The following is a 14,373-nucleotide window of genomic DNA, read 5'->3' as shown; positions in this document are numbered from 1 at the left end:
ATAAGTCTGACCGTTTTTTCCCATTTGCACGTTCATGCAATTCATTAAGATTTTTTTTCTAAACAACTTGTTGGCCTCATTGTGCCTCATTCGCTTCACGATTATATTGTTTGTTTCACTTTCAAATTCACAAATATGCCATTTAATTATTTTTAGTCTAAGAGAAATTTCTTCAAATGTTTTGATTTTGAAACGTGTACTTGAATGTGCGGTGTTTTGATTTTAAAACGCGTATGTGCGGTGTTTACTCACAGATCCCTTTTATCTCACTTTCTTCCGCAATGTTTTCTTTCGTTTTTTTTTATCATTATTGATGCTTGTTCTTAATAAAATCTGTTGATTATCTTCACATTTGTTCACAACTATTTTTTATCAAACAACCGATTTATTTTACCGATACATTTCTAAATCCTTAAATGCCATATTTCCGCGATCTAATTTAATAAAACGTTAATACACGTGTACACAAAGTATTTTCTAAAGATATTGCTACATGTATATATCAATAAGTCAGAAATTTATATTATTTCGAAATAAAATTTAAGAATAATTTTGCGGCATTTTATAGCAGCTCTTAAATACAAACTATGTACACAATGCCTAAAACATTTTCATTGGCCTGCCTTATATACTTTTTTATGTGACAAAATAAATCAAATCAATTTAAATGCTTTAATTCCCTTTAAATGTAGCTCAATCATTATACGTACCGAAGAAGAAAATGATGGTTCTATTTCAAAAGGATAAGGATAATTCATTAATCAGCTGTAAATGTTGGAGCATTTCTTTCATTAAATTTCCACTCCAGTACGGGATCTTCATCATGATTTTACTTTTGCGAGAAGCTGATATTAGATTTATTCATTAACGACCAATTAAAACTAAGTCATCTGTAGGCTACTACGAAATCAAATGATCTCATTTGAAAAGAAAGACACGTTCATATATGCAAAAATTACTAAAATTTAATCGATAAACTACTGTAAAATTACACTAGTTTTAATGCATTGTTTACATCGGTGGGTCTTTGTGACGTCATAAATCCACAAAATCAAGAACGATAAGCGGGCAAGAATTTTTTCAGGTGCTCAGTTTTCACGGTTATTTCTCAGTAATGCAAAGGCAAAAAAATCTTACATCATGTATTATAACATTTGTTTATATCAAGCTTTATATTCATGAAAGAAAATCATAGTGTTAAAAATCGTTTCATATGACCTTTAAAAGCGTTCACAAAATTTGATATAAAATCTAACCAAACAGTATATCAATATGTATATCAATATTTAACTTATGTCATATCACATTGTATAATTTATCATGTTACAATATTGAATCATCATTTTATAAAATATTGAATCTTGACTGGATACAATTTTGTATGATACAAATTTGAATTGTATGAGAAAAATATCAAGATATCCTATGATACAATTTTGTATTATTTAATGCAATATGACATAGAATTTTGTTTTGCCTCGGACTAGAATGTCGCGACGTCATTGGATGAAACGCGTCACGTGGCTGCCTTACAAATTTCTTTAAAAGGCAAGCGTCAAAATTTATAGCGCAACATGGCGGACGTAACGTTATTTGAACTGATTTTCTACACAAACGTTTGTTTACATATCAAACTTTAGGTCCTCGACAAAACAAAACACTTATTAGGTTTGTTACTGACTGTTTAAAGAAATTTGTGGGGTCGGTAAAGTCCATAGAAGGCTCGGCGGATGTTACTGACTGTTTAAAGAAATTTGTGGGGTCGGTAAAGTCCATAGAAGGCTCGGCTCCGCCTCGCCTTCAATGGACTTTACCGACCCCACAAATTTCTTTAAACAGTCAGTAACAAACCTAATAAGTAATAGTATTATTTGATGCATACTTGTCTGTATGATATAATTGTAAATTTTATTATGACACAGTATCTCATGATTTGTTATTGTATGAAATACAATGTTGTTAATATACGAGATAATGCAAAATTGATTCATAAACTGTAGAAGCTCTTTGTATTAATTAATACTTGGGTTAAAAATTCACCATGGATTTAATTTCGTTGATATATACTGCCAACGAAAATAACAGAATTTAATCTTGAACGAATATTTCTGCTTCTACAATAAGTTCAATATTTTATTATATGTATTCAATCATATGGTATGATATGTAATCATATCACAGGACTGCTATATATCATATACTACATTATTTAGGAGCTATGTTTTTTGCATAGGTGAATACATATCACTTATTTCTTTACTGTAGACAAGGATGAATGTTCAGCCAATGAATGTGGATCTGTTTCCAACACAATTTGTGTAGATACAATTGGTTCATATTTCTGCAAGTGCAAAGATGGTTTTTCACGATCAGGCTCATCAGGACCATGTGGAGGTAGTATTTACTGAATTGCTGATAATGGAATTTAAAAGCTAGAAAACTTGCAGATTACAAATAAACAAATATTTTTCAGAGTTTATAAGATTTTTTTTTAACATTTGGAAATGGTACCAATACCTATTCAATATAAAAAAAAGAATCGAAGCAGTCACACATATCATTTCTTCGTATGTGAATAAATTACATTTGTTTTTATAAAACAACTAGTTACTACCGGGGTTTAAAACATGCATTTTTTTTGTATTTTTTACTCATTAATTTTCAGGTGCTTCTTTCTGAAATAATTGCTAATTGTTAGACATTACTTTAACCAATTGGTTGTCAACAATATGGGCGATATTTGTCATACGTCTCTCATTTATTTTTAAGTGACATTGGACATATTTCATTACATGTACATATACAGTGGTACCTTAGTTATCCGGACCGTTTCGTTCCCAAGTTCAATCGTCTAGATAGGTAAAGCGTCCAGATACCTGAAATGTATCTATTGTTGTCATGAATGATAATGTATTTGTATTTGTATACGTTGGCTTCCAGTGTTGATACTGGTTTTTTTGCCTTTCATACTAAATAGCAACACATTATAGAGTTGTCCGTTGATATGAACATTTTTAAATATAAAGAAGCCACTTTATTTTATCAATTTGTTATGAACTATCAACCGAACTGTAATGATAATTGAATCTAGCTAAATTCTTTATATCCAAGTGTTATTTGTAAAACATTTATATCTACGTAATGTTTTATTCTTAAAAGAAAGTCAATTTTATTGATAAAATTAACAATACTAGTTGGCAAATTGCAAGATCCACCAATGCACTTCCGATGAGTCGACTTGTTATTTTGTTTTCTTCCTGTACTCCCGGTTTTGACTTATTCTAACAAGGCATTCATGTGACAATTCGTTTGAATAGGTAGATCAAACACAAAGCTTTGTAAAACTTTCCAGATTTCTTGATTACTACGCATATTTTTTATTTGAAATCCAGGGATGTTTAAAAAAACGATGACATTTGATAGGTGCACAGGTTAAGATATCCAAGCCACGTTCTGTGAAGTGTGACTATAATCCTGTCTGGCCAGCACTGTCGGTAATTTTGAAAGTGATTTGGGAAGTCAGTGTTTATACAAGCTACTCATTAGGGTCTAACATGTAAAAAAGGTGTGAAACTCAATTGACAGGCGTATTATTTTTTTAGTGAACGGGGTATCATCATATTTTACAGTCCAGTTAAATGAAGCAAGATTAGTAGTAATAGTAAAACAGACCGTACAGATCTGGAGCACGGAATTTCAGAAAAATGAGACAAATAACGTATAAAAAATCTGTCTCCAAATTTTATCTGGCGTACGGATATCTGAGGCCCCACTGTATATGATTTAGATTCAATTCATCCCATATACATGTATTAGAATTAATCAATCGTGACATAAGATGTATTTTTTATCATTTCAAATAATGTGTTGTTAAATTATACAATATAGTTTTAATATTTATCCTATAATTTTTGGATTTAAGATCAATTCAATGTAAGAATCAATGATTTATAAAAGGGTCTGGCCACGCATAGTCACCAATTTTTCTTATATTTCATACATGGACACACCTAGGTGTAAAACGCAAAAACCCACTAAAAGTTGGTTGCTGGGGGTAACCGTTGCCATGGTAATTGAGGCTAAAGATGGGAAACTAGCAAAACCTACCTACTTTGAAGCCATATTAGAAGGTTTTGCCCACTAATGTGAACTATCAAACACATAAAAATGCCTTTGTCCTATTTTCAATTATTAAATTATATAAGAAAATCGATGGAGAAACCAATACTTTTAAAATGTTACCATGGAAACCGTTACAAATTTTTGAAATCAGTTTTCTGCGGTTTTTTAATAAGCCCAAATGGGAAACTGTTAAATTTTTACATCCATATCAATGTCCATGCAATATATATTTTATCATGAAAATCCGTTGCTATGGCAACAAGGCCAAAAATTAAGTAGAACTGAGAAATTGAAGATTATTTTGATATGCTTTCATTCCTGATTTAAGAATTAATTTGCAATTGTTTTAGTTGGAACTTGTAAAAATATATCTAAATTTTCATTATACACCACAAAAATGCAACAGAGAAGTGTTGTTGCTATGGAAAATTAAGTTGCGTAAAAAATCACACAGAAATTCTTACTTTTTGAAAAGTCCATAGCAACGGCAGTTATTTTTAGAAAATTTCAGATTTTTTTCAAGTGGCATTAACTTTAAGGATATACTTTATTTTTTCTCACCATTTGATTTTATATATTTATTCATTTTATGTGAATAATATCCATTTAAAGATGCCTAAAAATATTATAATTTTCCTTATTTTTAAGCTTGTTACCATAGCAACGGTTCTCAATTTTCATATTTAAATTTTTAATTGCACAATCATAATAGTGTTTACCAAAAAATCCAAGATTTGCACTTTTTATTCAAATTAGATGAAGAAAACAGATTTTAAAATTTCTGTTTAGTAACCATGGAAACGCTCTAAAAATATGCGTTTCTCCATGAATTTTTTTCTTTCTTTTGAAAAATGACAACTATTTTTAATAATATATTCTACCCTGGAAACCCCAAGTTTTGCACATTACTCACAATATGTTCTCAAATAAGCATTAAAATGTCATTTTTACATCTTTACCCTCGGTTACCATGGCAACGGGGCCACATAGCAACAAACAAATAATGTTAGGCTTTCTTACTCACCAAAGTCTATCAAATTGTCAAGTATGAAGAAAATCCGTGATTATGCGTGGCCACCGAATTTTGATTCTTACATAGAATTGATCTTAAATACCAGCTCATATTCAAAATTTCATTTTGTATCTTAAAGAATTATATTATTACATTACAATTTTCTTTTACATCATAATATAGAATATGAATTCTGTTTAGTATAATATTTTATGATAATGATGGCCTCATATAATATTGGTGTTGTTCCTTAATTATTACTGGTCCTATATCTCCCAAACTTTGAGAGATAATGCATGTTGGGACGTGACATTACAATTTTACTTTGATCATATCATAATACATGTAGGAATAATAACAAAGTAGTAACAGGACACAAGCATTTTTCATTTTTCACAAATATGAAGTTCATAACATATGGTTTTAAATAGCGTTTTAGAAACACCAGATTACACAGTCAAACACTAAGATAGGTTTTTCCTGATATTGATGGACTTGGAAAGGTTTCAAAATACAGTAAAACTAGGTTATAGCGAAGTCCTAGGGACCAATGGATTTACTTTGTTATATCCGTAATTCGTTACATCCATATAACAAATTCGTAATAATAACTATAGCAAATTCACTTTATACATGTTTTCTTTCACTAGACTATGATTTTTAGTAATTAAAATGAAAATAAATTCGTTTGATACCTTTAATAATTAGGTTGTGAATTGAAAAATTTATATGAAAACAAATTCATTCAAACTGTTATGTTAAATGGTAGTGCAAACTTTTTAAACTGTAAAGAAATTTGTTATAAAAGTGTTAAATTTTGTTAATATTACCCTATAGGAACTCAAAATCAGTTCGCTATATCTGTCAATTTGTTATATCCGAATTTGTTATACCAGGTAACCATAATATTGTGCAAAGATTTGTTAAGAACGTTACTAGGGACTCAAAAAAACTTAGCTATATCCGAGAATTTGCTATATCCGTGTTCATACTAAACGAGTTTTACTGTAGATGTTTTTGTTTACATCATAGTAGTCAAAAACTTTGACTTTTGTTGCATTTTATTCTATTTTTGAATAGTTCATTAGAAATTAATAGGGACAAATCATAGTAGAAAATAGTGACATTATTTTCCAAACAATTTAAGAGTATTTAACCCACATAATAGTAACAAAATGTACATATTTTTATGATTGATAGTTTGAAATCATAAACTTTGACCTTTATTAGTTATAAAACTGGTGTGGCAAAATAATTTAAATGCTAAAAGTTAAGAGACTTTAGTATAGTGAACATAATAGTACATGTATGTAACTTCGGTACAATCCCCCCCAAAAAAAATATTCAAGTCGCAAACTTGAAATGATGGCCTCAAATTGGTGATGTTTTGTATTGCTGAACTCTGTAATCTATGTTTACCAATTATGTACCACGTCTGTGAATATATTGTTGATGTTGATATTTCATTAAAACATATTTGAAGTTTACAGTTTGTACTGACTATAATTTCATTTTCACAGATATTAAAGAATGTGCGGTTAGTAATGGAGGATGCAGCGGTGAATGTATTAATGACTCTGATGGCTCATATTCTTGCTCCTGTGGGGCAGGTTATGAATTGTATGCTTATCCTGACTTTAACAACATTAGCTTAGCAGATGGAGAAACGGGAACAAGAGCAGGGGATAAAATAAGAATTAACCATACCTGTGTCAGTAAGTGGCTGCACATAAATTTTCATAATATTGTACACTTAAAAATGTTTCAATTCAGAAATAAATGTTATAATAATCTTAACAAATCTAAGAGTTCTAAAAATTGACATGCTTGGTAAACTATAGTGTCTCATTGTACAATATTAGGAGTTCAATGCCCTACACCAGTATCTCCAATGAAAGGAAAGATTCTGAGCAACAAGGAACTTTTCTATTACGAGGATGAGATATCCGTGGAATGTGATCATGGTTATTTCATAGCACCTTCCTCACGTTCCCGTGTACTGAAATGTGAAAACTCAGGACAGTGGTCTGCTAACATGCCAAACTGTACAAGTATGTATGTTTAGGAATAATACTATTGAAAGGGGCACTAAGTCCTATCAGTTTAATATAATTAAGATTATGTTATACCATTAAATTTATTATAAATTCATTAAACTTTGAGTCTGTTCTGTTATCTGTTTACAGTGGGGAGCTGTATGATTCCTGCATTGAGTTCGGATCCAAATTACAACAGAATTATTCCAAATGACACAAGCGTGGACTTTGGTACTGATGTTACCATTGAATGCAGATATGGAACTGGTTTTCGTAATCTATCCTTGTACTGTGGGGAAAGTGGTGTGGCAACCTACACACTGCTGGGAGATAATCTCACCTGTCCAGGTCTGGAATTAATTTTCTTTTACTATAATCGTAATGTCCTGTCTTGTATATGGGCAAAGTAAAATGTCTGTCTATTTGTCGGTGTTCACATTGAAGATATATCTGAGACGAGTTCAACAGAGCGAGTGCTCGCGATCGCTCGCCAAAATTTGTGTTGCAGATATAGGGAAAGGTATAGGGCAAGTGCTCGCTCTGTTGAACAGACCTTTGACTATTCATACAAAGTATGGATTAGGAAAATTCAACTGTGTCATAATTTTATGCCATTGGTATGTCCTATTTATAAACATAGTTTCTATTTTCCTTATGATTGTTGGGAGAAATCTAAAGGTTAATTTATGCCATCAGAGATATGAAAAAGGATGTTTTAGTTTAAACCTTGCACAGATTTTTAAGAACGTATAGAAATGATATTTGTGTATATTATGAGATATTCCTGGAAACATTTAATATTAAAAAATAAACACAAGAAAGTCATTTTCTTGATTGACACTAGTAAGGTGGAACAATAGAAGAAACCACTTTCAAAACTGTAGTCCTTAGGAATCTTGGTTCAACCACCAACAGAACCAGATGAATTGCTCTAAACACACTGACTATTAATAATATATTACATTTTGAATTTGAAGTCAATGCTTTTCTTAACGCAAATTCGAAGGGGAAAATTAAAATGAAAAATATCTTTTAAACTTTTAGTGATTGATTGTGGGACCCCAGAGGAAGTACCAGGCGCTGAAGATTTCATCTTTACTGACACTCTCTATGCCAGTAGCTTTAACTTTAGTTGTAAGACTGGCTCAGTGCGTAGTGGAGTCTCAGTAAGTGGAGACTATACTGTCACTTGTCAGGAGAACAGAAGATGGGGTTTCGGAAATCTCACATGCACAGGTAAGTGAATGTGATTAAACTCCCCAAGGATACCCACTACAGGTTAACAATTATTCATTAATGCAAAGTGTTATGAATTTCTTTAAAAGTAAAATTTACCAATTAAGCAATGCCAATTAAAGCTAGATATTAAAATACAAAAAATAATGACAAAAAAACTTAAATAATATTTGTGATTTCATAGATTTATGTTCAAGCTATAATAAATTAAAACGGAAACGGAATGGAAACATCTTTAGTTTGATATCATGCTGATCGAGTCGGACATAAATGCTGCCACATTATATGATTTGCATGATTGATTTGGGTATACAGAATATATATTTAAAAATCCTGTTACTGGCAAAATAGATGTTGCATATGGCAAGATAAATTTTAATTAGTTTTTAGCTCACCTGAGCTGAAAGCTCAAGTGAGCTATTCTGATCACATTTTGTCTGTCGTCCGTCTGTCTGTCCGTCTGTCCGTCCGTCCGTCTGTCCGTCTGTCTGTAAACTTTTCACATTTTCAACATCTTCTTAAGAACCACTCGGCTAATTTCAACCAAACTTGGCACAAAGCATCCTTAGCCTAAGGGGATTCAAAGTTGTGAAAATTATGGACCACGCCCTTTTGCAAAGGGAGATAATTAGCAATTTATGAAAATTTTCGAGAAATTTTCAAAAATCTTCTTCTCATGAACCATAAGACCAGGAAAGCTGAAACTTGTGTGGAAGCATCCTCAGGTAGTGAAGATACTAAATTGTGAAAATCATGACCCCCGGAGGTAGGGTGGCGCCACAATGGGGGGTCAAATTTTAACATATGAATATATAGAGTATATCTTTAAAAATCTTCTTCTCAGAAACTAATCGGCCAGGAAAGCTGACACTTGTATGAAAGCATCATCAGGTAGTGTAAATTCAAAATTGTGAAAATCATGATCCCCAGGGGTAGGGTGGGGCCACAATGGGGGGTCGAAGTTTTACAAAGTAATATATAGAGTAAATCTTTAAAAATCTTCTTCTCAGAAACTAATCAGCCAGGAAAGCTGAAACTTGTGTGGAAGCATCATCAGGTAGTGTAGATTCAAAGTTGTGAAAATCATGACCCCCGGGGGTAGGGTTAGGCCACAATGGGGGGTCGAATTTTAACATATGAATATATAGAGTATATCTTTAAAAATCTTCTTCTCAGAAACTAATAAGCCAGGAAAGCTGAAACTAGTGTGAAAGCATCCTCAGGTAGTGTAGATTCAAAGTTGTGAAAATCATGACCCCCGGGGGTAGGGTTGGGCCACAATGGGGGGTCGAATTTTAATATATGAATATATAGAGTATATCTTGAAAAACCTTCTTCTCAGAAAATAATCGGCCAGGAAAGCTGACACTTGTGTGAAAGCATCCTCAGGTAGTGTAGATTCAAAGTTGTGAAAATCATGACCCCAGGGGTAGGGTGGGGCCACAATCGGGGGCGAAGTTTTACATATGAATATATAGAGTAAATATTTAAAAATCTTCTTCTCAGAAACTAATCAGCCAGGAAAGCTGAAACTTGTGTGGAAGTATCCTCAGGTAGTGTAGATTCAAAGTTGTGAAAATCATGATCCCTGGGGGTAGGGTGGGGCCACAATGGGGGGTCGAAGTTTTACATAGGAATATATAGAGTAAATCTTTAAGAATCTTCTTCTCAGAAACTAATCAGCCAGGAAAGCTGAAACTTGTGTGGAAGCATCATCAGGCAGTGTAGATTCAAAGTTGTGAAAATCATGATCCACGGGGTAGGGTGGGGCACAATGCGGGGGTCGAAGTTTTACATAGGAATATATAGAGTAAATATTTAAAGATCTTCTCCTCAGAAACTAATCAGCCAGGAAAGCTGAAACTTGTGTGGAAGTATCCTCAGGTAGTGTAGATTCAAAGTTGTAAAAATCATGATCCCTGGGGGTAGGGTGAGGCCACTTTGGGGGGGGGGGTGGTGGTGTTAAAGTTTTACATAGGAATATATAGAGTAAATCTTTAAGAATCTTCTTCTCAGAAACTAATCAGCAAGATGATTCTTTGTAATTGTTAAGACTTTGGCTCCAGGACATATCTTTGGTCTCACAAGAAGGTTCAGAGTTTGATGTAGCTAAATATCCCATATATAAACAATTGTAAAGGATCTTTTTGAAAACTGCAATACTCAACATGTGATATGACTATAAAATTGAAGCAGGCAGCTATTTTTTCATTAGAATCTTTTTGTATTACTGTATTGAGTTATTGCCCTTGATTTATTGATTCTTGATTATTTTAATTAATGCATCCACTGTTATCCAATTATTGTGATAATTATTTTTATACAATAATTAATATTCAATGTATATAAGTTGTTCTGCATAAGTATTTTTGGGTTAGGACGGATTAGTTTGTTTATTTTTGATTTCCAATTTTTAGATACTATGAATTATTTTAGGCCGGCACATATATAGGGACAGTGTCTACTGAGTTACATTGAGTGACTGTTTGGGGTTAAACTTGAACAGGTTGGGATAGATTGGGTGTGTGGACATCCCTGCTCTATATAATATCGTGCTTTCTAACCTACGATACAAAGTATGCGGTCATCCCTGCCCTGTATTGCATTAATACAAGAGTGCGATCATCCCTGCTTGTAATGGTGGTGGTTGCGGCGGAGCACTAGTGTGTGGTCATCCCAGCTGGTGTTCTGGCCTTTCTAGCGCAGTGTGCGGCAATCCCTGCTTGCGTTAACGTTGGTCCTGTTGAGTTACGTAGGTGTGTGGTCATCCCTGCCTGTGTAACGTTGAGTCCCTATATATGTGCAGGAGCGGTGATTAAAGTCTGCTCTTGTAAATATTGGCAGCAATCAGGGCTATCCAAGTTTATCTCCGGTACGGGCCCACGTGGATCACAGGCAGTGACCCCCTTTCACGTTACAAAATCATCCTGTTAAAACATAACAATATCCAGGGGGGAAAATGGATTTTATTTATACAGGATCTACATGTATTATTGTACATTGTCCAGATTGTTTGTATTATGACTCCATTAAGCTGACTTTATCATACCTATTGTTCCTCAGGTGAGCGATGTGGCCCATGGGCCTCTTGTTCATTATTTGAATTTTATTAAATTGATACATTTTTTTGAATTGCTAATGCATACCCATACTTGTAGGTCTTTAAAAGGGATTTTGAAGTCAATAATTTTCTTATTTCACACATTTTTTGGGGATTTTTGAAGTCAGTAATTTTCATATTTCACACATTTTAAAAAAAATCTACAGTGGGGCGCTGTAAAGATCCTGGAACACCAGGGGGAGCTGTTCAAGAAGTGAAGAGTTATGAGGCGGGGCAGCTGCTCAGTTTCAGGTGTTTACGTTCAGGATATGAACCAATCCCGTCAGCACCATTAATGTGTCAACAGGGTGTTAACATTTCTGAATGGAATAGCACATCTTTACCATTATGTACAGGTGAACTCAAGCAATTGTATGTATTGTTTCGCGGTATTCATTATTTTATCTCTCAGCATTGAATGTTTGTGAGATAAGTCTGAACTGTCTACTAAAGCTCAAGTTAACATATTTACAACAAATGCATCCACATGCATTGATGCAATGTAAATACAGACATTAAGATTTTAATAGATTATATTATTTGACACTGTCATAAGAATTACAGTAGATCTAAATTTGTTAATTTTTATTTTTATTTTATAGATGTAACTCCACCAAAATTCAGTAACTGCCCAAATATGCTATTTTATGTTGACAAAATGGAAGCCACTAAGTTTGATCTTCCAACTGCATCGGATAACTCGGGCTTGGTAAAAAATGTTACTGTGATGCCTTACAACTTTAAACCAGGAACTGTGGTGTCTGAGGATGTAAATGTCACCTACACAGCAGTAGATAACAGTGGGAACTCGGCTACCTGTACAATATCATTCATCATCAAAGGTATAGAGATCTAAACTTGTTGATCTGTAAGGGGCATGTCATACAAGGGGTAATGTAATTTTTTTTTATTGAATCTGTTTTATCATTTATAGTTTTTCAAACTCAAATGACATTATTTTGAAAATCAAAGCTTTTAGTGTGTGAAATGCACTAAAATGAGGCTGATTCAATTTAATTTATACACAGGAGTTAAAATTGGTCCACCTCTTGATATTTCACACAAAATAAACTTGCAAATATATAATTTGTATCCATGTACATATTCTGTCATTGATTGTATGTGGTCACTTTATCTTTATTTGTATTTGTTGGTATGCCATTATTTACTAATCATTCCTGTTTACTTAATAGCTCATTTTGTAAAACTTTTTATAGATTACTATTATTTTAATCATATTGTAGATCGTTCACCACCCACATTGCAATGTCCTAAATTTCTTGAAGAAACAATCAGCACAACAACAGGAATCAAAGTTGATCTAAATGCTTCTGTAACTACTGGAGCAACATTTTACCCTAATCAATTTATCACACTAAATCCCTCAACACTTGATGGACCACGCCAAGTCAATGGAACATTGCAAGACAAATGGGGGACATCAAATACATGTACATTTTTGATTTACACCAAAGGTAAGGATTTTGCTCAATATTACTTATTAATTAGCTTTACTTTTTAAGGACGTTGGATCCTGCGATCAAAAGTCTTTTAAGTTTTTTTCTACAGTATTTTTAAAAAACGTACACGCATAGATTAACCAAAATTCAAACTAAAATTTTGGGTTCCTATGCTTCTTTCGGTGCAACGGTTTATATAATGTCACCTTTCTGCACTGAAAGTGCAAATTGCACATAAATCACTTTTCCCTCTGTAACTTTTTATTGGAATGAACCATGCCATCAAATACAATTTTATAGTATTTGAAATGAATAAAATTAAAATTGAAATAAACAAAAAGTTTGAAATTTCTTCACCAAATTGATATTTTGACTTAATTTGCACTGATAAAATGCTATTTTTAGCCATTAACAATTCAACATGCAATTAAATTATATAAAAGTCTCAAACTTTTTCTCAAATTATATTACACTTGTCAGAAAAATCTTTTCAATTCAGAAAATAAAACGAAAAGTATGGGTCTATGATGTGAAATTTGAGATATGGCATGAAATAAGCTGATTTTAGGCAAATATTGGAGTTCATTTTTTCTTGACTTTTATGATATATCAGTTTAATATGCCAATATATGTCGATAGAAATATTGAAAAATTGTTAAAATATGTATTTTGGAACAACTCGAAGATATACCGATGCAAAAACTATCTGGAAATTTGGTCTGCACTGAAAATAAGGAAGCTTAAGTAATGGTTCTCTAAAACAACTATCGGTAAGTTTTAAAAAATGTTCAATTTCTTCTTAAAAACCTTCCACCACAAAATATAGTCCCTTTCTAAAGTCTATTGATATGTTCATTCAAAATAGTTTATTTGGCATTATAAAACATGAATTTACAAGAAGAATTAATAAATAATGCATAATCATGATCTCCAGACTTGAGGTGACCCAAAATGGCTATACCCAAAAACAGAGGAACAAATCTCTTTAACACCAAAGGTCTAAGGATTACATCCAATATTGTTGAGTAACGGTAACTGTGCAATATTGTTTAGTGAATTAAATGTTAACTTGATAAGTTGTCCTTAATTATTACAGCTGAAGTGTGCTTCAAGGAAAGCTTACCATCTGTATCCTATGCTGATAGGAGTTGTGTTTCAGAAGGGGGAAATGTAACATGTACATATAATTGTAAAGATGGATATGTGTACTTTGATGGATCTACCTCCAAACAATACCATTGCTCAGGAGCCAATAACTGGTCTCCCTCAGCTAGTCCTGAAGATTGTCTTAGTAAGTATCATGAGTCTGTAAAAACACATATATAATACACAAACAAATTCTGTTTAAATAAAATGATTATTTAAGAAAATGAATTCATGGTAAAAGATAACCAGAAAAATTTGGAA

General features: G+C 32.6%; 1 protein-coding gene across 1 annotated transcript in view; it reads left to right on the top strand.

Moving 5' to 3' along the window:
• Positions 1 to 14,373, top strand: part of LOC128165057 (uncharacterized) — a 109,632-nt gene that overhangs the window by 24,009 nt on the left and 71,250 nt on the right. Inside the window, exons 17-25 of the mRNA XM_052829261.1 lie at positions 2,266 to 2,394; positions 6,655 to 6,849; positions 6,997 to 7,185; positions 7,321 to 7,518; positions 8,215 to 8,406; positions 11,674 to 11,862; positions 12,109 to 12,348; positions 12,751 to 12,981; positions 14,063 to 14,270. Of these exons, the coding sequence (XP_052685221.1) occupies positions 2,266 to 2,394; positions 6,655 to 6,849; positions 6,997 to 7,185; positions 7,321 to 7,518; positions 8,215 to 8,406; positions 11,674 to 11,862; positions 12,109 to 12,348; positions 12,751 to 12,981; positions 14,063 to 14,270 (1,771 nt within the window). The remainder of the gene's footprint in view (positions 1 to 2,265; positions 2,395 to 6,654; positions 6,850 to 6,996; positions 7,186 to 7,320; positions 7,519 to 8,214; positions 8,407 to 11,673; positions 11,863 to 12,108; positions 12,349 to 12,750; positions 12,982 to 14,062; positions 14,271 to 14,373) is intronic.

The sequence above is a fragment of the Crassostrea angulata genome, chromosome 10 (assembly GCF_025612915.1).
Source record: "Crassostrea angulata isolate pt1a10 chromosome 10, ASM2561291v2, whole genome shotgun sequence".
NCBI lineage: Eukaryota > Metazoa > Mollusca > Bivalvia > Ostreida > Ostreidae > Magallana > Magallana angulata.
The sequence above is the reverse complement of the archived record's forward strand: the minus strand, read 5'-3'. Positions and strand labels throughout refer to the sequence as shown.